This window comes from Bos javanicus, chromosome 19 (genome assembly GCF_032452875.1).
Source record: "Bos javanicus breed banteng chromosome 19, ARS-OSU_banteng_1.0, whole genome shotgun sequence".
Classification (NCBI taxonomy): Eukaryota; Metazoa; Chordata; class Mammalia; order Artiodactyla; family Bovidae; genus Bos; species Bos javanicus.
The window spans coordinates 28733796-28755916 of NC_083886.1; the positions used below are offsets into that span (position 1 = coordinate 28733796).

At 52.0% G+C, this 22121-nt stretch overlaps 4 protein-coding genes across 8 annotated transcripts in view; 3 read left to right on the forward strand and 1 right to left on the reverse strand.

Annotated features, from left to right (window-relative positions):
- The window catches only part of LOC133231397 (uncharacterized), a 36495-nt gene extending 27193 nt beyond the window's left edge, over window positions 1-9302 (reverse strand). For 3 of the 4 annotated variants that reach the window (XM_061389678.1, XM_061389677.1, XM_061389676.1), the window contains exons 1-3: window positions 8844-9302; window positions 4569-4764; window positions 4036-4099 (exon numbers count right to left, since the gene is read on the reverse strand). In XM_061389678.1, coding sequence (XP_061245662.1) covers window positions 4036-4099; window positions 4569-4764; window positions 8844-9302 — 719 coding nt within the window. Of the gene's footprint in view, window positions 1-4035; window positions 7045-8843 lie in introns of those variants that run through there. The other variant, XR_009731124.1, reaches the window with a different exon arrangement.
- On the forward strand, window positions 221-8090 carry LOC133231401 (tumor necrosis factor ligand superfamily member 12-like). Its single transcript, XM_061389691.1, is given in 8 exon segments — window positions 221-346; window positions 349-470; window positions 618-665; window positions 1200-1272; window positions 1917-1970; window positions 2054-2089; window positions 7041-7165; window positions 7360-8090. Coding segments are annotated over 8 exon segments (744 nt in total). The 5' UTR covers window positions 221-312; the 3' UTR covers window positions 7612-8090.
- On the forward strand, window positions 9301-11878 carry TNFSF13 (TNF superfamily member 13). Its single transcript, XM_061389688.1, has 6 exons — window positions 9301-9558; window positions 9913-9991; window positions 10124-10171; window positions 10315-10433; window positions 10644-10782; window positions 11030-11878. Exons 1-6 carry the CDS (start codon window positions 9301-9303, stop codon window positions 11137-11139), a joined length of 753 nt encoding a protein of 250 aa, XP_061245672.1. The 3' UTR covers window positions 11140-11878.
- A 392-nt stretch (window positions 11879-12270) lies between these two features.
- Window positions 12271-21591, forward strand: SENP3 (SUMO specific peptidase 3). 2 transcript variants are annotated; one of them, XM_061389637.1, is made up of 12 exons: window positions 12271-12501; window positions 12806-12958; window positions 13642-14367; window positions 16703-16942; window positions 17032-17143; window positions 17525-17672; window positions 17802-17849; window positions 18259-18336; window positions 20010-20147; window positions 20332-20415; window positions 20537-20587; window positions 21051-21591. In XM_061389637.1, the coding sequence occupies exons 2-12, from the start codon at window positions 12886-12888 to the stop codon at window positions 21159-21161; spliced, it is 1809 nt and encodes a 602-aa protein (XP_061245621.1). In that variant the 5' UTR covers window positions 12271-12501; window positions 12806-12885; the 3' UTR covers window positions 21162-21591. The 2 variants fall into 2 exon arrangements, with proteins under 2 accessions (XP_061245621.1, XP_061245622.1); XM_061389638.1 differs by lacking the exon at window positions 12806-12958 and having other exon boundaries at window positions 12272-12501.
- The last annotated feature ends 530 nt before the right edge of the window (window positions 21592-22121 follow it).

The following is a 22121-nucleotide window of genomic DNA, read 5'->3' on the forward strand; positions in this document are numbered from 1 at the left end:
CGCCCGCTGCACACTCACACACACATCGCCCCGCTTTTCCGCGCTCGGGAGGTGCGTGCCTCCGGCCGGGACCCGCTCTGGGCTCTGCAAGCCCAGCAGCGCGCGCCCCGCTCCGTGAACTGAGCTCGGCCCAGCTCGGAGTTTAATCACAGTGTCCGGTTTCCTGTCCTCATCCCCCACCCCCCGAACAGCTCCCGCCCCGTTTCCCTGGCCCCTCCCTCTCCCCGGCCAGATCCGCCCGCCGGCTCCCCCTCCCCCGATCCCTTGGGTCCAGGGATGGGGGGCCGGTGAGGCAGGCACAGCCCCCGCCCCATGGCCACCCGTCGGATCCAGAGGCGGAGGGAGCGCCGGGGGAGCCGGGCACCGCCCTGCTGGCCCCGCTTGTGCTGGGCCTGGGCCTGGTGCTGGCCTGCCTCGGCCTCCTGCTGGCCGTGGTCAGCCTGGGGAGCCGGGCATCGCTGTTTGCCCAGGTGAGGCCCGGCTGCACACCCCTCCCTGGGACTGTGCTGAACATCTGATGGGGCCGGTGGGCAGGGGGGAAAAGGGGCCAGGAAGGTGGGTAGAGGGTGAGATGTCAGGTGGAGAAGGACAAGGTAACGCTGCCTCCTTCCCAGCAGGAGCCTTCCCAGAGGGACCTGGTGGCAGAGGAAGACCCGGACCCGCTGGTGAGTTGGGGGTGGGTGCTGGCTCAATGGTTGCTCGGCATGGGAAGTGTGTGCCCTGCTTGTGCCAGACATGTGTGTGGGGTGTGTGTGCATCACCTCTCTTATGCCTGGGTACATGAGAGAGCGACAACTGTGTGTAAGGGTTTGTGCCCCCTTGATGTCAACCAAGTACGAAGTGTTATTGGCTGTGGGGGACGTGGGAGTGTGAGATGCAGGAGCCTGCTATGGAAGAGGGATGCTGGCTGTGTGTGCAGGGTGTGTACTCATTTTGCACACTGACTGGGTGTGGGTGTGTGTGTGTGATGTACCAATTGCTGGTTGAGGGGAGCAGACTAGGGGGATGTGGCTGGTTTTGGGGAGAGGGGTGAGCCCTGACCCCAAGAACTTGCCTCCAGGTGGCCTCAGCCGCTCTTGGCTGAGGGACTCGTCCTCTTGCTGACTGGGCCTCTCCTGACGGGCCCCCTGTCAGGCTTAGCTTGTGTCTTTGGAGTCCCTGGTGAGATCCTGGTTTAGCTCTGCCCTTAACACCCTTAGGACCTGAATCCCCAGCCGGAGGAAAGCCAGGATGCTGTTCCTTTCCTGAAACTGGTTCGGCCTCGCAGAAATGGTGAGCAGCCCTTTATCCCAACCTTAGGAATCATATCATGGTGGCTTCTGGACTCACTATCAGTTTTGTTCATCATAACAGCCCTGTGAAGCAGGCAGAGCAAAACCCATTATCCTTGCTTATGGGTAGAGAAACTGAGGCACAGAGAGTAAAAGGGGGGTTCGCAGTCACAGAGACTCAAACCTAGAATTCTGACCCTCCCTCTGAAGCTCCTTCCATAGCATAGACCTGCTTCTCACTCAGACCCCACCCTGAATATGAAAGCGGGTAGCCAGGAGTTAGGAGAGCTCCTGAGGTCCTCATGAAGACAAAGTACAGAATCAGAGGCCCAAACCCCCCAAAGCAAAGACTTATGACTGGGGTGACCTGTGACCATGTATCCAGGCTTGCAGGCTTACACCTGTGGGCTCAATGTGATGATTAATAATCCCCTCTTGCGCTCAGAAGCATCCCCCTTTGGATGATAAATTATCAGTGGCTATACCTGTGGAGGAAGATACGGCCTGAGGTTCTGAGACCAGGAGACTGAACAAGAATAAGGATGCCAGGGTACTGGGGGGAATGGGGCTGAGAGAGTAGCTCCTGGCCACCAAGCCCCCAGACGTGGGGACTGCTTTGCCCATCTGTCTTTCCTTGATCCTCAGCATCTAAAGGCCAGAAACCACGGGCGCGCAGAGCAGTTGCAGCCCACTATGAAGGTGGGTGATGGGGAGCCATGCCCAGGGAGAAGGGGTGGCAGGGCGCAGGGCAGGGCTCACCACCCCTTTCCTGTGTCTTACAGTTCGCCCACGACCAGGACAAGATGGAGCACAGGCAGGTGAGGCCCCGATCCGCCTCTGAGCTCTTCTCTTACCCTCACAGCCCTGGCCTTCTGGACAAGGGACCCCCTCCAAAACCTTGATTCCCAGCCCCATCCCCACCTTCAACATCAGAAACTCCAAAAGCCAGTTCAGGAAAATGCTTAGGGCTCGCTTCTCTTGGCTCCCCAAACTGGACTTTGTCTGCGACTCAGACATGGGACCCCAGGGAGACCCCTTCCCCTTTCAGAGACCAGGCAGATCCCCCCAGCAAAACACCAGCTGGGCTTCTCCCTCAGCCCTCGCTCATCTCCAAGAAGCATCCTTGATTTTTTTCACTCTTCTTTCCCCTCCATATTCCAAGAGTTTTTGTGCTCTGATCATTTTTCTCTAAATATTTCCAATCTCTGATCTTCTTTTCCATCCCCACCCCACCCCCACCTCAGCACCATGACCTCAGAACCTCAAACTCAAGTCTCCAGCTCCTTCCCCATTCTAGACTTTTCCCACCCCTACTGTGTCCCACCTGTGTTGCCAAGTTCAGCCTCCTTAAGCATATCTCTCATTCTTCTATTGCTTTTCTGCTTGGCTTTCATCCTCTCCATGCTCTGGTCTCAACCTCTTTTCCTGGCACATCCGTATGCCCTCTCCATACTTGTTGGCTGACACCCCCTCCCCACCAATGTGCTTCTTCTGGACTTTGGACATACTGTTCGTTCACCTGGAATTCCCTTCCATCTGGCAGGCCAGGAGCCAAGATACGAGAGTGACTTAGTCTAGGGTTGGCAGCTGAGACGGAGAGAAGTAAATGGATTCAGTGTGTAGTTTGAAGAGAAGGACTTGGTGGAGCAGGATTAAGGGGCGGGGGGTAAGGAATGACTTCTAGATTTTTAACTTGGGCATCTTTGAAATAATGGTGTCTTTTATTAAAGTGGTGTTAACTAGTAAGGAAATAAGTTGGGGGGGCATGTAAATTAATAATTGAATTTGAGAGCTAATAATAACTAAGTGGATAAATAATAATAAACAAGTGAGTTTCACAAATAGTTATCTGGACTTGGTGAGTGGCTCAGGCCTGGGCAGGGTGTGTAGAGTCAGGAGTCATCACCAGATGGATGGTATTTAAAGCTACAGGACTGGATGAGACACCCACGAGGGAAGGGGGTCCTGCAAGGAAAGCCCTGAGGCTCTTGGAGCAGAGTGGGAGAATCCAGAAGAGACTGAGAAGCAGCCAGAGAGAGGGGAAGAAACCCAAGGAGGGCAGTGTCCTGGAGTCTCAGAGAAGACATAGTTTCAAGAAGGAGGATGTGGCTGTCTATGTTGAATGCAGCTGAGTGGTCGGTCACATGAGATGAGAACAGAGAAATGACCGCTGCATTTAGTAACATTCAAAGTCAACTGGTGACCTTGACAAGGGCGGTGGCTGGTGTGGTTAGGTTGGAAGCCAGTGTGGACTGGGTTAAGAGAAAATCGGAAATAGGAATCAGAGACAGTGACAACTCTCTCCAGAAGTTTCTCTGTGACAGGAGCAGAGAAATGGGCCAGGAGGTAGAGAAGGATGTGAGTCCAGGAAAAGTTCAGTCCTTAAGCAATACTGCCTAAATCATAGCTACCTATTCAGGTTTTAATCTCACCTAATCCTTGAAAGAGTCCTAAAAGGAAGATAATCCAGCCATCTGCTTTTTACAGAGATGACAGTAACCTGTCCAGGTCATGATGATGCTAAGAGGTGGGGCCAGGATTTGAATCCAGCTGTCTGTGCTTGTGTTGCGGACATTGAGTGAGAGGCGATTGCCAGTGCAGGGGTGGGGGACCTGCAGGCAGCGTCCAAGGAGGTGGGAGGGGGTGGACTCCAGAAGGAAGAAAGGGACGGGACGTGTCATCTCATCTCCATAAGAGGGTCAGCGGTGACCACGAGAACAAGTCGGTTTGTGGTTTGGGTGGGAGGACAAAAGGTAGCCCTTACCTGATGCCTTCGGGGTCCTCTGGAGATTGAGGGAGATGGGCAGGAGGGACGGTGAAAAGCAAGCCTAGCAGGGAAAAAAGGGGGATTGCCGGGCAGTAAAGAATGAAATTTAGTGATACCATGGTCTCAGGCACACCATGCCCTTAGCCACAACCAGCTCAAACTAGTTCCCTAGCCAGGAATGCCCTTTCTCCTTCTCTCCCCTACTCTTCATGCCTCAGGCCAGCTTTCCTCCCTTCTGACTGGACCATTATTTTAGCAGTTACCCAGACATTTACTCATTTGTTGACTCAGCCCATATGAGCTGAGATGCTACTGTTTGTATGGACCCAGCTAGGTGCCCACACTGAGTAATATCCAGACCTATTTGCAAGGAACTGCTGTCTAGGAGAGGAGGCAAGCATCTAAAATTGTAAATTACAATGTGATATGACAAGAATAATAATGAAAGTAGCAAGAGACACATGGCCAGTACAGAGGAAGACTTTACAATGGAGTCAGGGACCCTTCCCCAAGGAGGCATGGGCTCTTACCCAAGTGTGAGTATAAGATGGACAGAGGGGCAGGGCCAGTTGTACAAAAGCCCAGAATTTGCCAAGAGTCTGATGAGGCTGGAGGACGGGGAGCAAGCGGCTCGATGTGGTTGAGGAGACAGATCCAGAAGAGCAGGATCGGGTGAGGCTGGAGAAGCATATGGAGCCAGGTCACAGTTGGAGTCTGGAGGTTATTCTGAAGTCAAAGCAGGAAGAGACAGTCTCATGTCTGCATTTGAGAAACATCACTATGGCTCTGTGTAGTGTGGCGAGTAAACTGGAGCAGGCAGTTTACTCCCAGTGGAAACAGGGAGCCTAAAGAGGAAGGAGCCTGAAAAGAGTCCCAGTGAGAAATGGCCGAGTCCACACACACAGGGGACGGAGACAGCTACTTAGGTGGCAGACTTGCTAGGAACTGGTGATCAATGGATAAAGCTGGTGAAGGAGAGAGAGGCTTGAGTGCTTGATAAGAGGTAGGACCAGGAGCCCATTGTGGAATGCAGACGGTCAAGCAAATTTGGGGTTGGGGGGGGTCAGGCTCAGTTTTGGTCTAGGTGAGTTTGTAGTGGGGAGCATGGGGAGGTTACTCTAATGGCAGGCAGGGAGCAGTGTCAGGAGGGGCAGGCAGGGGCAAAGCTGGAGACTCAGATTGGAGTCTTGCGAAACAAAAGCCAAGGCAACCCATAGGCAGGGATGAAAATGCCCTGTGAGCATTATGTTCTTGAGAAAGGAACCAGGAGAGCGCCCCGGGGCAGGCAAAAGATGGGGGTGCCGGGAAGGAAGCTTCCCAGGCTACTGAGATGAGGTGCTGGAAGCCCCGGAGAGCAGCCTGTGGACCCAAACAAGAGACAGCTGCCTCTACAGCCTCTTCCTCCCCTCTTGTTTTCTTCCCACCAGCATGTGCTTGGTGTGTGCTCAGAGCAGGCCCAGCTGCAGGGCCTGGGGTGCGGTAATCAGACCAATTCCCCTGCTCCTTGGGGGAGGCAGACCCCAAACTATCACAGAAGGAAATAAAGATGATTTCTGTCCTTGGTGACTGCTATGAGAGAGATGCGGTGAGTGGAGGAGAGTTTAATGGAGACTAGCTATTAATATTTCAGACTGGGAGGCCTGGGGAGGTCACTCAGAGTGACCAGACTGACTGAAGGGAGGGAGGAATCCTGGGGGGAGGCAAGAGCAGTAAAAACCCTGTGGAAACAGTGAGCTTGGTGCCTGGCAGGAACAGAAAGTGGGCCTGAGGGCCTGGAGTCTTGTGACTTGGAGGAATGTGTGAGATTAGATCTGAGAGGTAAACAGGGGCGGCTCATGGAGGACTGTGAAGTCACTTGAGACCCTGCTTTGTCATTTGATTATTTGTCTTCTTTACAATTTGCAATTACCTTTACTCTAGTTTTGTTATTGTTAACGGCTTTATTGAGATATAATTCACATACTATACAATTCACCTTTTAAAAATGTACAGTTAAGCTTTTAGTATAGTCACAGAATTGTATGATCATCACTACAGTAATTTTAGAGTTTTCATTACCTCAAAAAGAAACCCTGTATGCTTCACCCACCACACTATATTTCCCTGATCCCCTCCAGCCCTAAGCAACCACTAATGTACTTTTTGTCTCTGTGTATTTGTTTATTTGGAAATTTCATGTGCACGCGTGTTCAGTCGCTTAGTCATGTCTGACTCTTTGCGACCCCATGGACTGCAGCCCTCCAGGCTCCTCTGTCCATGAGATTCTTCAGGCAAGAATACTGGAGTGGGTTGCCATTTCCAACTCCAGGGGATCTTCTAGACCCAGGGATCCAACTCCCATGTCTTGCGTCTCCTTCATGGGCAAGCAGATTCTTTACCAGAATCTGGTAAAGATTGTTGCGCCACCTGGACAGTCATAGAACACGTGATCCTTTGTGACTAGCTTCTTTCACTTAGCATGGCGTTTTCATGTTTCCTCCACATTGTAGCATGCATTAGTACTCCATTTCTTTTTATGGCTGAGTAATATCCCATTGTATGGACTTAACACAATTTTCCTTATCCATTCATTAATGGAGATTTGGGTACCATTTTATTATTTTTAATTTTTTGTTTTTATATTTTTCCCTTTTGATTTTTTATTTTAATAACCCATGTTATATATGATTTAAGTAATGCATGCATACCTTCTCCAAGTAAAAGAGCAAATGGTGCAGACACAACCTATAAAAGCCCCCGTGCTTCTTGAGTCCTTCTCCTGTCTCCAGAAGCAGCTGGTGAGAACTTGCTGTCTATCATTCTAGTCCTCTGGGTCGGGTTTCTTCCCCTAACTTCGTATCACACTCCCAGCTCCCTAGGCTGTGGCTCCTCCCTTGTCCCGGGCCTCCTAGATATCTTCTGGGTAAAGTGGGCCCAAAGGTTTATAAACTCAGTGTCTCACTGGCCAGTGTGAGAAGGTTCTATAGAGGGATTTCCCCCTGTCTCTGAACACCCACATTCAGGTGTGGACGGGACGGTGAGTGGCTGGGAGGAGGCCAAAATCAACAGCTCCAACCCCCTGCGCTATGACTGCCAGACCGGGCAATTTACGGTCACCCGGGCTGGGCTGTACTACCTGTACTGTCAGGTAAGCCCCACCTGGCTCCACGGGTAAAGCCGGAACTGAAGGAGAAAGGCTGGGCTTCGGGGTTGGGGGCAAGTTAAAGGTGGGGAGGGGAGCGTGGGGTTTGGGCTGAGAGGAGCCTTGGGCCTCTAAGGACACCTGAGATGAAGCCCAGGGCCAGCAGAGGCCTGGACTCCGCCCCTCCCCTGCCCCCCCAGGTGCACTTTGATGAGGGGAAGGCTGTCTACCTGAAGCTGGACTTGCTGGTGGATGACACGCTGGCCCTGCGCTGCCTGGAGGAATTCTCGGCCACTGCGGCCAGTTCCCCTGGGCCCCAGCTCCGTCTCTGCCAAGTGTCAGGGCTCTTGCGCCTGCGGCGAGGGTCTTCCCTGCGGATCCGCACCCTCCCCCAGACCCAACTCAAGGCTGCCCCCTTCCTCACCTACTTTGGACTCTTCCAAGTTCACTGAAGGGCCCTGGTTTCCAGGTGGCTTGTCCCCACGGCCGCTCTCTGAGCACCCCTGTCCCCTCTGCCCCACCCTGAGCTGCTCCTCCCCCAGACCTGCCTCTCTCCCCGGAAGGCTGCCAGGGTTCACGTGATGTCCATGCCACACCAATATTCCCAGCTCTTCCCACCTCCAGCTCTCCACCTCACTAGCTCCCCAGCCCCATTTATCTCCTGACTCCCCAACCCTGGCTGCAGCCCCCCAGGACACTGTGTTGACTGTACTCTGGGTGATGATGGGTCCTCCATACCCCCTCTTCTGCCACTAAGAGGGGCCGGATGCCAGAGAGACAGGGACTAGGCCAGGAGTTCCCCAATGTGAGGGGTCAGAGACCAGGACAGGCTCCTCCCCTGATAATTCCCTGTGGATTTTTAAAACAGATATTATTTTTATTATTATTGGGACTAAATGTTGATAAGTGGATATTAAAGAGAATAAGTCATGGTTTCTCTCTTTATTGGGGCTTAGGGGGTATCCTCAGGGTAGCTGAGGGCCAATGGAAGGGGGGGTCTGGGAGGTGGGGGGTGGGGGCGACGGTCACCTGAATTCCAGGTCGACATCCAGGCTTGGGCACGGAGACCTATGTGCCTTGAAGCCCCAGGCAGGAGAAGAGAATCAAAAGGCAAACTGCCAGGGGAAAAAAAATCAATTCTCTGCCCAAGGTCCAGCAGAAGTGGCCTGATTTACCTAGGAGGCGGGCTTCCTCCTGTGGGGAATCCCTGGGCTGGGAGGAGCAGCAGCCTTTCCTCTTGGCAGCCTGGGCACCTGCAGCAGGTGCTGGCACCAGCCTAGGCTGGGACTTGGCGCAGGGAGCAGGGAAGCGGGGGGGTGGGCAGGGAAGCAGGCGCGATGTGGGGGCTCAGGGTCAGGAAGTGGGACACTAGGGCCCAGGAACACGGGAAGCTGCGCCCCAGGTTCCAGGCAGGAGTCCTACAGTGGTGGGGCGCTCCGGCTGTCTCTTTCTCATTTGTCCAGAGCCTTATGTAAGCGTTTCTGGGGAAACAGGAAGTCCCGCTTGCCAAGTTCAGCAGAGAGAGTAGTGCAGGCCTCCTTCCAACACACCCGGCCTGCCCTTAACCCCGGAACTCAGCCAGTTCCTTGCTTCCCCGACCCTGGTTCTCCTCCCCACTGACCCCCTCTCCTCCCCTCCTCGCCCACCTTCAGTCACGGTGAGCAGACTGCCCCGGAGATCTCACCTGTGCCTGGGCGTGAGGGTCTTCCACTCTCAGCCCTTGACCCTCGGTGCTGCCCAGCATGTCTCTCCATCCCGGCTCCTGGCACCATGCCCCAGAGCCAGCCAACCTTCCCTCCCCCACTTCTGGGGCCGCCCCGGGGTTCCTGCGCTCTGGCCGCTCCTCCTGGGTGTCACTGGCAGCCCTGTCCTTCCTAGAGAGACTAACACCAAATTCTTCTGAGGCTGGAGGAGGTGAGGGGTCTCGGGACAGTGCTGGCCCCGCAGCAGGGTGCCAAGAGCACCAGCAGTGCCCCAGCTTGCTTCCCGCCTCCCTTCTTTTTATTCTCAAGTTCCTTTTTATTCCTCCCTTGCGTAACGCCCTTCTTCCCTTCTGCACCACTGCCTGCACCCCCACCCTCCCCGTCACCTCCTTGCCACCCCACTCCTGAGACCACAGCTGTTGGCAGAGTCCCCAGCTCATGCCGGCCTCATCTCCTTCCTTGCTAAGCCCCAAAGGGCCCCAGGGAGACATGGGAGGCCCCGTCCGAGAGCCGGCGCTCTCAGTTGCCCTCTGGTTGAGTTGGGGGGCGGCTCTGGGGGCTGTGGCTTGCGCCATGGTTCTGCTGACCCAACAAACCGAGCTGCAGACCTTAAGGAGAGAGGTGACCCGGCTGCAGAGGAATGGAGGGCCCTCCGAGAAGGGAGAAGGGAATCCGTGGCTGAATCTCCAGGAGCAGGTGAGTGAGGGAAGAAGCATGTCTGGCAGAAAAGGATGCGTGGCAGGGCGGTCTCTGGGTCTCTCGGTTCTAGCTGCTTGGTCGGCAAAGTTTGGAATGGGTGCAAGAGAGGGTCCCAGGGTTTAGAGGTCAAGGGAGCAACCATTCCAGGAAAGGAAATTGTTAAAGATTAATGCTTCTCATACCTAACAGATTCTGGAGGAGAGCCAGTACCCAGACTCAGGTTGCTGGGGAAAGGTGCAGGAGAGATGTGAGGCATTCCTGGGGTAGGTGGGAGGTGGGGGGTAGGGCTGGGGAAAGGCTTTCTGGGACCCTTGCATCTTAGCCTAACCCTGACCCTCTTTCCATGAGCAGAGCCCTGATGGCACAGAAGGCCAGGAGAATGGGGAGAGATCCCGGAGAAGGAGAGCAGTGCTCACCCGTAAACATAAGAGTGAGGCCTCCGGGGTGCAGCAGGGGTGGGAGGTGATCCACAGCAGGGGGATCTGGAGACTGCAACCCTGAGCCAGGGCGAGGGCGGAGGGCTGACAGCCTCGCAACTGCTGAGATCTCTCTCTCTCCCCAGAGAAGCGCTCAGTTCTGCATCTCGTTCCCATTAACATTACCTCCAAGGGTGAGCACTATTTCCAATCACGGCTTTGGGGTGGGGGGCAAGATCTAGGAAGTGTGGGATTGGCACATTGGCCAAAGAGAACCTTAGAGAATAAGTGTCTGAGTGTGCACAGAAATCCTCACTGCCACATTCTTTGCCTCCAGAGGACTCTGATGTGACAGAAGTGATGTGGCAACCAGCTCTCCAGCGTGGGCGAGGCTTGGAGGCCCAAGGATATGTTGTTCGAGTCTGGGATGCTGGAGTTTATCTGCTGTACAGCCAGGTAACCCCAAATATCCCGAGCCTCACCTGAGGGCCTGGAGGTCTTTTCCCAAAGCCTTGTACCCCAGCACTGAGGTTTCTCAACCCCTATTTATACCCCACTTAGAGGGCCCTTCTTCATTCCTCGGCTCCTTTGTCAGGGCTCCTGAGGCTGTCCGGACCCGAGCCATGCCAGCCCACTTTCTTTAGCATCCCCTCCCTTCCCTGTCAGGTCCTGTTTCATGATGAGACTTTCACCATGGGTCAGATGGTATCTCGGGAGGGACAAGGAAGGCAGGAGACTCTATTCCGATGCATACAAAGCATGCCCTCCAACCCTGACTGGGCCTACAACAGCTGCTACAGTGCAGGTGAGAGGTGGGTGGGCAGTGGAATGTGCATGTGAGGGGAGCAGATCCCTGACCTGGGGCACCAGTGGGGGAGCTATGGCAGGGGCTTGGAAGCTGGGGTATAGAAGCGGAGGTGAGGAATGAAGGACAGAATGCCTTAGTCCTTACAGGAGGCAAACATAAGGTTGAGCTGGATAAGGGAGGGGAAACAATCAGATTATCTGTATGGCTGTGCTTCACTGAGCATCTGTTTTCTCCCCTTTCTCAGGTGTCTTCCATTTACACCAGGGGGATATCTTGAGTGTTGTAATCCCTCGGGCGAGGGCCAAACTTAGCCTCTCTCCACATGGAACCTTCCTGGGGCTTGTGAAACTGTGACTGTGTTGTAAAAGGTAGTTCTGAGCTTGAAAGACCAGGGTGGGTACACTTTGGAGATGGCCAAGAGCTGATTAGACAAAGGACAGGGAACAGTCAGGAACAGAGGCCTGCCTCTGCCCCCAGGTTTGACAGCTCATGACTCTCCCTTCTTCCCACCCTCACCCCCAGGACTTTGAATTCACGGATATTAAAGAGGTAGAATAGCTTCTTCTTATTCTCCATCCAGCCCCAAATTCTTGAGGGAGTCGGGTAGGGGTGGGGGTGGGAAATGCCAGGCTTTGTCTAGACTTGCTCTGGGTCCCACTGGAATGCTTCCAGAACAGCACCACCATCTAGCGGCGGTTTGAGACAACCATCCTGTTGGCAAATGTCCACGAGTTCTTCCTCCGCTCAAACTCCTGGTTCTTAGGTACCCTCTGCCTCTCCACCCCACAAGAAGCCCCATCCTCACTTCGCTCTCTCCATCTACTGGGCTCCAGTTTCCATCACTATCTCCAGAGGTGTTGTTAGGCGCCGGTCTGCAGAGGGTGCCGGATGACGACGGCCCCCTTTAAGCCACACAATAACTCTTCAGGTCCCAAGTTTTGCCTTCACTCTGTCCACTATCGTGGCCCGGCAGGCCGGGTCGCCTTGGCTAAATCTTACACCCCAGTCCTGATCCCGACTCACTCCTCTGATCTCTCCTTTCTGCGCAAGCCTTGCCTAAAATTTAAAAATAAAGAATAAATAAGATCTTGGATCCATTTCCCCCACTGCTGTGCCTCAGCCCCGTCCACGCACCGGGACCTCCCAGCCCTCTTCCGACGCGCTTCACTGGACCCACGTGTCAGGGCCCCCAGTTCAGGCCGGGGTGCGTGGAACACCAGGATACACGGCGCGGGAGCGGAGGGCGGAAGATCGGCACAGGACACGCAGGCGCAAAAGAACTAATGGAGCGCCTGCCCGGCGCAGCTCGGGTTCAGCGGGTGTGCGCAGGCGCATCCCTGCGTGGGGCTTGTGGGCTTGACGGTCCCGGGGCGTCTACGCTCTCGGGTAGGCGGGGCTAGGCGCGTGGTGGCCCCGCCGGCGCTCTTCGCCGGGTGTGACGCACTAATTGTGCGCCACCGCGGCCGGTGGGCCTGGGGCTAGAGGGAGGGGAAGGAGGAGGGGGAGGTGGTGGAGGTGGAGGCTGAAGCAGAGCAAGAGGCGGCCACGGTGGGGCGGCGCGGCGCGCGGCCCAGAAGCGTTGGAATCCTAAATTGAGACGGCTGCGCCTGAAGACAGCACAAGTGGTGGGGCCGCCGCCGCCGGAGAGATGAGCCGGGAAGCCTGAGGCCGGAGACGCCCGTCCTCGGGCCTGTCCGCCCGGCTTCCCCGCTCTGGGTGAGGACGCCCCCTCCCCTCCCCCCAGCTCTGCCACGGCCTCTCCCATTTCTGGACCCCATTCCCACCTAATGGGGGCCCAGGAGGCCCTCGAAGGGGCTTTCTAAGGCCCTTGCACGCGGAGTCTCCCGAGCCTGTAGGACCACACCGGTGCTGGGACGTATTCTGGTCCCCAGGACGGAGCAGGAAGGGGGCTGGGCCAACCTGGCTCGGCTGAGTTGCGTCTCAGCGCGCCTTGACTCGGCTCCTTAAGCGCCATCCGGTTCTCTTTCAGTTTCCTCTAAAATCCTTCCCTTCTCATTAGATTCTATGACCTGAACCGTAGCCCTCGTATCCCCATTCCCTCCTGAGACGACCCGAGCATGCCCCATTCATTCCACGGTGATGGAGAATTCTCTTCTCACTCTCGTTTACGGATTCCCGGCGGAAGTTGTGTTCTCACGTATCTCTGTACCATGTCAGTATTCCCGTACTGAGCCATTTCCCTTGTTAGCTCTCAATTAGGATATCCCTTGTGCCAATAGACTTGTGTTAGTGCTCAGTCGTGTCCGACTCTTTGCTACCCCATGGACTGTAGCCCGCCAGGCTCCTCTGTTCATGGAATTCTCCAGGCAAAAGAATACTGGAGTGGGTTGCCATTTCCTTCTCCAGGAGATTTCCTGACTCAGGAATAGAACTTAGGTCTCCTGCATTGTAGGCGGATTCTTTACCGTCTGAGCTACCAGGGAAGCCCCTGGTGGTATTCAAGTAGAGAAGTGGAGCCTGAAAATACTAGGCTTGATGTGGGGATCTGAGAAATAGGAGCCCTGAGGCCTGCTGCTTAGCCATTCTTCCTTGCCTCAGACTCTAAAGGGCAGCTTGTGGACCATGTTAACTATAAGGAAGATCTGAAGTTAGGAGTGGGCAGAGGAGGGGGTGGGGAGGGCTAAGATTCTGGGAGAGCAGGAGTCTCTTGCTGTGTTAAGAGCTGGGTCTAAGGAAAGGGAGTGCTGGTTTAGAAAAGCCAGTCATGTCTGCTTGAAATCTCTCTTTTCAGTAGTTTATTTGTGTCTGATTGCAGAAGACGCATGCTGAGAAAGAGAGGTGGGATCTGGGGTGTAGGATGTTTGGATTCTGACACTCCCAACTTTTGTTTTCCAGGCTATTGGAAGATGAAAGAGACTATACAAGGGACTGGGTCTTGGGGGCCTGAGCCTCCTGGACCCGGCATAGCCCCAGCTTTTTCAAGTCCCAGGCGGGAGCGTCTTCGTTGGCCCCCACCCCCTAAACCCCGACTCAAATCAGGTGGAGGGTTTGGGCCAGACCCTGGGTCAGGGACCACAGTGCCAACCAGACGCCTCCCTGTCCCTCGGCCCTCTTTTGATGCCTCAGCTAGTGAAGAGGAGGAGGAAGAAGAGGACGACGAAGATGAAGATGAGGAGGAGGAAGTGGCAGCTTGGAGGCTGCCTCCCAGATGGGGTCAGCTGGGAGCTTCCCAGAGGCCTCGCCCTCCCCGCCCTACTCATCGGAAAACCTGTTCACAGCGCCGTCGCAGAGCTATGAGAGCCTTCCGGATGCTGCTCTACTCAAAAAGCACCTCGCTGACATTCCACTGGAAGCTTTGGGGGCGCCACCGGGGCCGGCGGCGGAACCTCGCACACCCCAAGAACCATCTTTCACCCCGGGAAGGGGCTGTGACACCACAGGTGCCATCCCCCTGCTGTCGTTTTGACTCCCCCCGGGGACCACCTCCACCCCGGCTGAGTCTGTTAGGTGCTCTCATGGCTGAGGATGGGGTGAGAGGGTCTCCACCAGTGCCCTCTGGGGCCCCCATGGAGGAAGATGGATTAAGGTGGACTCCAAAGTCTCCTCTGGGCCCTGACTCCGGTAAGGTGGGAATGGGGCAGAGGAGAGGGTGGAGAGGGCTAAGATCCTGGGAGACCAGGAGTCTCTTGCTGTGATAAGAGCTGGGTCTAAGGAAAGTAGGAGGGCAGAGAGAGACGTTGCAGAACAGTTGTGCAATGTTTTAAGCCCCACTCGGAGCAGGAACTAAGACTGGGAAGAGAGTCAAGGCCTGGAAACAGGATTCCTAAGTAGGTGCCCTGTGCATAGATGAGAGAGGGAATCATGGTTTAGAAAAGCCAGTCATGTCTGCTTGAACTCTCTCTTCATTTGGCCTCTGAGGGTGAGTGCCCCATGCATGTACATCTCATTCTTAGAGTGGTGGGATGGACCTCTCTGGGTAGAGGAGTACGTCACCTGGACAGTTGTGTGTGACATTCTCACTCAGAATGTTTCTCTTTTGGAGAACCCCAACTAAACAACATCAGGCTCTGTCTTTATTAATTATTTGATTATTTATTGAGTCTTTGCTGTATACCAGGTACTATGCTAGTATGCGAGGCATTATGAGAAATATCTTTGAAATTTACATCTCTCTGAAACCTAATGTTTTCTTGCTTTCCTTCTGTTTTTGAGTACACGCATACCTCATTTCATTGTGCTTCACTTTATTGTACTCCAGAGACATTGCATTTTTTACAAATTGAAGGTCTGTGGCAACACTGAGTAGAGCAAGTCTTATCAGTGCCATTTTTCCAACAGTATTTGCTCAGTAGCATGTCTGTGTCACATTTTGGTAATTCTTGAAATATTTCATTGCCTCCACTCCTGAAAAGATTACTGCTCACTGAAGGCTCAGATGATAGCATTTTTAGCAATGAGGTTTTTTAAAAATATTTTTATTTTATTGGAATATAGTTGATTTACAGTGTTGTGTTAGTTTCAGGTGTACAGCAAAGTGATTCAGTTATACATGTATTCATTCTCTTTTAGATTCTTATGCAGGTGATCACAGAATATTGAGTAGAATACCCTGTGCTATATATACTAAGTCCTATATTATATATAGTAGTGTGTATATGTTCATCCCAAGCTCCTGATTTATCCTTCCCCTCCACATTTCTCCTTTGGTAACTATAAGTTTGTTTTCAATATTTCTATAAGTTGGTTTCTGATTTGTAAATAAGTTTATCTTTTTTTAAAAATCAGGTTCCACATACACGTGATAGTGGTTTGTTTCTCTCTGACTTCACTTAGTATGATAATCTCTAGGTCCATCCACGTTGCTGTAAATGGGAGCTTTTTCATTCTTTATTTTATGGCTGAGCAACATGCTGGTGTTTACATGGGCCGCGTCTTCTTTATCCATTCATCCGTTGACGAACGTTTAGGTTGTTTCCATGTCTTGGCTGTTGTAAATAGCACTGCAGTGAACATCAGGGTGCAAACCCTTCAGATTAGGGTTTTCTCCAGATGTATGCCCAGGACTGGGACTGCTGGGTCACCAGGTAGTTGCTGTTTTTAGTTAAGGAACCTCCATACTGTTCTCCGTAGTGATTTTACCACCTTACATTCCCACCAACAGTGTAGGAGGGTTCCCTTTTCTCCACACCTCTCCAACGTTGTTTCTAGACTTTTCTTTTTAAGAAGACAGAGGGGTTTATTTATTTTTTTGACTGTGCTGGGTCTTTGTTGCTGTGCATGGGCTTTCTCTAGTTGTCGAGAGGGGGGTGCTCTTCTTCGTTGTGGTGGCTTCTCCTGTTATGGAGCACAGGGTCTAGACACACGGGCTTAGTTGCTCTGTGTCATGTGGACTCTTCTCTGACCAAGGATCACATTGGCAGGTGGATTCTTATCCACTGTACTACCAGGGAAGTCCTCGTTTGTAGACTTTTTGATGGTGGCCATTCTGACCAGTGTGAGGTGATACCTCATTTTAGTTTTGATGTGCAGTTCTCTGATGATTGGTGATGTTGAGCATCTTTTCATGTGTAATAAAGTATTTTTAAATTAACTTTTTGGATATAATGTTGCACACTTAATTATAGTATAGTAAAGGTAAGTTTTATATGCACCAGGAAACCCCCAAATTTGTATGACTCAGTTTATTACAATATTTGCTTTATTGTAGCGGTCTGGAAGCAAACCTGAAATATCTCTGAGGTATGCCTGTAATAACTCTTCCTCTCTGTCTCTTATAACCTCTTGAACATAAGTATTTCATGCTTTAGGGTTTTCATTCTTTAGTATTTGTACTGGTAGATTTTGTTTCCATTCCTCCTCCTCGTGGTCTTATAATTTGCGTGCCTCATTTACTCTTCCCATTGTTCTTTGATGTGAGCGAGTTTCTTGCCTCCATCCTGTTTCTCCTGCTTTGCAGGTCTCCTCTCTTGTACTCTGCCCAATGGCTTTGGGGGACCACTTGGGCCAGAAGGAGAGCGAAGTCTGGCACCCCCTGATGCCAGCATCCTCATCAGCAACGTGTGCAGCATCGGGGACCACGTGGCCCAGGAGCTTTTTCAGGGCTCAGGTGTGGGCACTGCAGAAGAGGCTGAGAGGCCTGGGGAGAAAGCTGGCCAGCACAGCCCTCTGCGGGAGGAGCATGTCACCTGTGTGCAGAGTAAGGAGCCCTCCGGGATCTCGTCTTCCCCTCAGCTGACTGTGAGATCGGAGTCTGGAGTCTCACTTTTCTCTCTTCCCTCCACTCAGGCATCTTGGATGAATTCCTTCAGACTTACGGCAGCCTCATCCCCCTCAGCACTGATGAGGTAGTGGAGAAACTAGAGGACATTTTCCAGCAGGAGTTCTCTGCACCTTCCAGGTGAGGCATGAAAGAGATGCCCTTTGGAAGAGGGCTGGGACCTGAGAGATGGGGAGAGAATGCTGCTGCCTTTTCTCCCATAGGGATGTAGTCGGGGAGGAGGAGGAAGCTAGAACTGAAGGGGAGGAATCTGCAGACAAGGTGCCAAGCCCCCGTGAGCCACCCGGGAGGGCCTTTACCTGGGACCCTGAAATACCACGTGGACCTAAGTATTCCTGTGCTTCTTACAGGGGAGTGTGCCTTTAGCAAGTCCTCAAAAGGACCCATGACCCAAAGAAAAAGTTTTAGATTCTTATTCTAGGCAGTAGAAGGTACTTCTGTGTGCCCAAGCCACCGCCCCGTCCCCAATCTCTTGCATGACTCAACCCTTGGCCTACCCAGGAAGGGCCTGGTGCTGCAGTTGATCCAGTCATACCAGCGGATGCCAGGCAATGCCATGGTGAGGGGCTTCCGAGTCACCTATAAGCGGCATGTGCTGACCATGGATGACCTGGGAACTTTGTATGGACAGAACTGGCTCAATGACCAGGTAAGGAGATGTGGAGAAACAGGCCCAAGAGTAGGTTTGGGGAACAATGTATTTGGGGCCCTCTCTGTGGGGAAGCCCTGTACCCATGCCACACCCTCCATGGCAAGTGGCCTCCCGTCTTCTCCTCAGGTGATGAACATGTACGGAGACCTGGTCATGGACACAGTCCCTGAAAAGGTAGGCCTAACTAGATACTTCAGTCCCTGGAAAAACTTCTGAAGTTTTAAACAGCTTTTTCAGTCTCTCATGTCTTCCATTTTACGTAAAGAGGGTCTTTCTTTCTGGAGAGAGGCAGTAGAAGGTAATTTGTTAAATTCAAATTTGTAATCTTGGTCCTGAACTTTTCTAGTCCTTTCTCCTAGTCTGCAGTGTTTTTCCCCAATGGCTAGCCCCACAAATCAGGGTGGGAACTTATAAGATGAGGTTGAAAACAGTTTGTGCTTTTTACCTTTAGTAAGTTGGACTGGAGTTTGTGGAAACCAGTCCTTAGAGCTGTGATGAAATGGAATGGGCGGGGGAGAGGACACGTGGCGGGAGGGCCTGCGGTCTGTTGATTCCACCTGGCTCTTTTGTATCGTTGGCACAGGTGCATTTCTTCAACAGCTTCTTCTATGATAAACTCCGTACCAAAGGTTATGATGGGGTGAAAAGGTGGACCAAAAACGTGAGTTATGAATTCACATCTTATGTAACACCTTGCCTCTAAAGAAGAGTTCTGTTTCCTGTGAATCCTTTCCCCAGCTCTGTTCATTCAGACTTTCAAGTATTTATTAAATGTCTTTTGTGTGCCAGGTACTGTTCTGGGCATTAAGGATACAGTATTAAATAAGGAAAACTTACTGCCTTTTAGGGGTGAGAATCAATAAGCCAGTTAAAGTACAGCTAGTGATAATTTGCTGTAAACAAAACAGTAATGTGGTAGCATGGGGCTGGGTACTTCAGATAGGGTGGTTTGGGAAGGCTTCTCTTAGCTGATACTTTAGTGAGCCAGCCCTGTGCACATCTGGGCAAGGGTGTACTAAGCAAAGGGAACACCGGGAACATGGGATACAGAGCAAGAAAGAACATTTGAGGATCAGAGGGCCCGTGTGGCTGCCTGTGTGGTTGGAGCAGAACGAGCAAAGGAAAAACCATAGAAAATTTGGTCAGAGAGTAGATCATGTGAGGCGTGGAGGGCAGGTCAACCAGGGTAGATTTTATTCTTTGTGGTCTAAGAAGCCATTGAAGAGTGTCGAGCAATCTGGGAAGTGACTCACGTTTTAAACTCCTGTTTCGGCGATGGAAAGGGGGCAAGAGTGGAAGCAGGCAGACTAAACAGTAGCTGAGAAGTCCTGATGAGAAACTTGGACCAGAGTGGTCAATGTGGAAATATTGATAGTAGTAGTTTTATTTAGGGTAGCTCTTGCAGGTAGAACCAATAGGACTTTCTGATGGATTGGACATGAGAGATGAGGAAAAGATAGCAATCAAGGATGATGTCTAGGTTTTTGGCCTAAGTTACTGGGGAATATAATTAAGGCGGAGGGCAGCAGGTTTGGTGGGGTGGGAAAGAGTTCTTTTCTCCATTCTGATTAGTTTACCTGTCCTCTGATTCAAAGGCCAGGAAATTCCAATAGTGAGGTAGGGCTATTGCCTCTAGCATTTCTTAATTCCTGTTTCCCTGTAGAGGTGGGGTGACATGCATTGGAAAGAACTTGGCTTTCTATATGCCTGTGTCCTGTGTTTAAATTCCACCTCTGTCATCTCTTATTTCTCTCACCTTGAGCAAGTTGCTTTACTTTTCCAAGCCAGTTTCCTCATGAGAACTTTGTTTCAGGATTGTTGTGTTAACTGACTGAGCATCTGTTAGGTGCCATGCATTGTTCTTAGAGTATTGTGGATATCAACTAGTTCAATCTGTGTAACAAACAGGTGAGGATAGATACTGTTATTTTCAGTCTTACAGAAAAAGAAATTGAGGTATAGAGTTACTAAGTAACTTGCTTGGTAACCCAAGTAACTTAACTAAGTAACTTAGTAACCCAGGTTACTTACTTACTTGGGTCATATATGGAGGAGCTGAGTTTGAACCTTGAGAGTCTGACTCCAGGATCTTGAACCTACTAAGCATTTGTACCTTTAATGTGTAAAAAGTACCTGGCCTATCCTGGGCCCTCCAGTGTTTGTTCTGTACCACCTCCTCTGTCTTGCTTTCCTCCTTAAGCCCAAGAATCCGAACATCCAGATGCTGGGCCTTGCCTCACGGTCCAGGGGCTAGGAGTTGAGTTCTTCCACTTAGCTCCTTGCCTGCTCCTCCTCCTGTGCTATCTTACCTGACCTCCAGCCCTGCCTCCTTAGGTGGACATCTTCAATAAAGAGCTCCTGCTAATCCCCATCCACCTGGAGGTGCATTGGTCCCTCATCTCTGTTGACGTGAGGCGGCGCACCATCACCTATTTTGACTCGCAGCGCACCCTGAACCGCCGCTGCCCTAAGGTTTGAGAGGGGAGGGAAAGGTGGGCAGAATGTGGGGAGGAGATCCAGTGGCAAGGCATTTCAGGCAGAAGGTTGGGTTTTGGGTCTCTGATGAGCAACCTGGGCTTGGTGCCTGTGACCAGCACAGCTTGGGTTCAGTTGGGAAATGCAGAGGCTCACTTCCTTCTTTCCTCCATCTACATAGCATATTGCCAAGTATCTGCAGGCAGAGGCAGTGAAGAAAGACCGGCTGGATTTCCACCAGGGCTGGAAAGGTTACTTCAAAATGGTAAGTTCCTAGAGGAGGTTTAAGCAGGGTTGAGGTGGTGGGGGGTGTGGTAGGAGGCAGAAGCTGAAGCTATACACATAGGGTCTCCAGGAGAAGGGCTTACCTTCTTCTTCTTCTCCAGAATGTGGCCAGGCAGAATAATGACAGTGACTGTGGCGCCTTTGTGTTGCAGGTAAGCAGATACTAGGTGGGTTAAAGAGTTGGGAGGGAAGGGGAAGCTGTTCAGCCTCCCTCACTTGACTTAGAACCACTTACGTAGCAGGAGTAACCCTATGTGTTAGAATTCAGAAAACCTGATTTCATTGGTCCTCTCTTGGCTTCTCCATACCATGTTCGGACTGGATCCTTGGGCTCTGGCCCTGATACAGCTGCCTCTGATCCCCAATGCAAAGTGTTTTCTGTTAACATTTGATATTTTATGTACCAAATAGGAACCTTGGCTTTACAGTCAGACTTTTTTTGAACCCCAGCCTATGGGACCTTGGTTTCGTTTGTTTTTGAAATGGGAATATTCTTGGAAAGATCCAGTGAGAGGTGTATCAGAAGAAATATGTAGCACAGGTCCTACTGGGGGTGGTGGTGGTGGGGGGCCATGCTCAGTAGGTGGTTCTCATGGCCTGCTTTATTAACCCCAGTATTGCAAGCACCTGGCCCTGTCTCAGCCATTCAGCTTCACTCAGCAGGACATGCCCAAACTTCGTCGGCAGATCTACAAGGAGCTGTGTCACTGCAAACTCACTGTGTGAGCCTCGTATCCCAGGCCTCAAGCCCATTTGTTAATGGGCAGGGGAACATGGGAGACCCTTCCCAAGAAACTCAAGTTCCTTTTGTCTTTAGCCTCTTTCCACCCAGTTCCCTTTGGTTTTTCATATTTAAATGTTTGATTTCTGTATTTTTTTTTTCCCTTTGAGAGAATACTTGTTGATTTCTGATGTTCAAGGGGTGGCCATGGAAAATCCCCTATTTCCCGCTGTCTGCAAGGGAGTATGGCCTTGTGGCCTGAGTGGGGCAGTCATCTCCCTTCCATGTGCAGGGGCGGGAGTGGGGGGGCAGAAAAATCTAGGGGTGGTGGGCGGGCAATGGGATTACTGCCTGCCAAATCGTCAAACATTTTTTATATATATATATATAAATGCCACGGTCCTCCTCTGTCAATAAAGGATCCTTTGGAGATAACATAGTGGTGGTCTTCCTTAAGGGGCCTCAACCTAGTGGATATGCTCTCAGGCTTTCCTCCAGCCAGTGCTGTTAGCTTCCCCTTACGGGATTTAAGACTCCTGGGGCGAGCTTTCCATTAGTGGCTCAGACAGCACCACCACCATGCCGTCCACAAAAAGAATCCCCCAGTGGGGGGCGCCAGGCTGGAAGTACGGAGGGTTGGTAAGCCTCAAAATTAAGGGAGCTTGAGAGGTGCTAAAGTTGGGGAAACAGCACACTTAACGGGGCCGGCAGGATTTATGACAGCAACCCCAGATGCTAGTAAACTCATAAATCAGTTTACTCCATCCCTTCTTCCAGCCCAGGAACCCTCCTAGCCGCTGGGATATGGTTCTTGATTCCATTATCTCTGCACATTCGGGGTTGGGGTCCGATTTATCGTTGGTGCAGGAGAGAACAAAATTAAACGTAGGTCCAGGGGAGACCTGGAGTAGAGATCGACGAAAGTGGTAGTCCCGGGAGCCCGGAAGTCCCTGGAGGCTGAAACC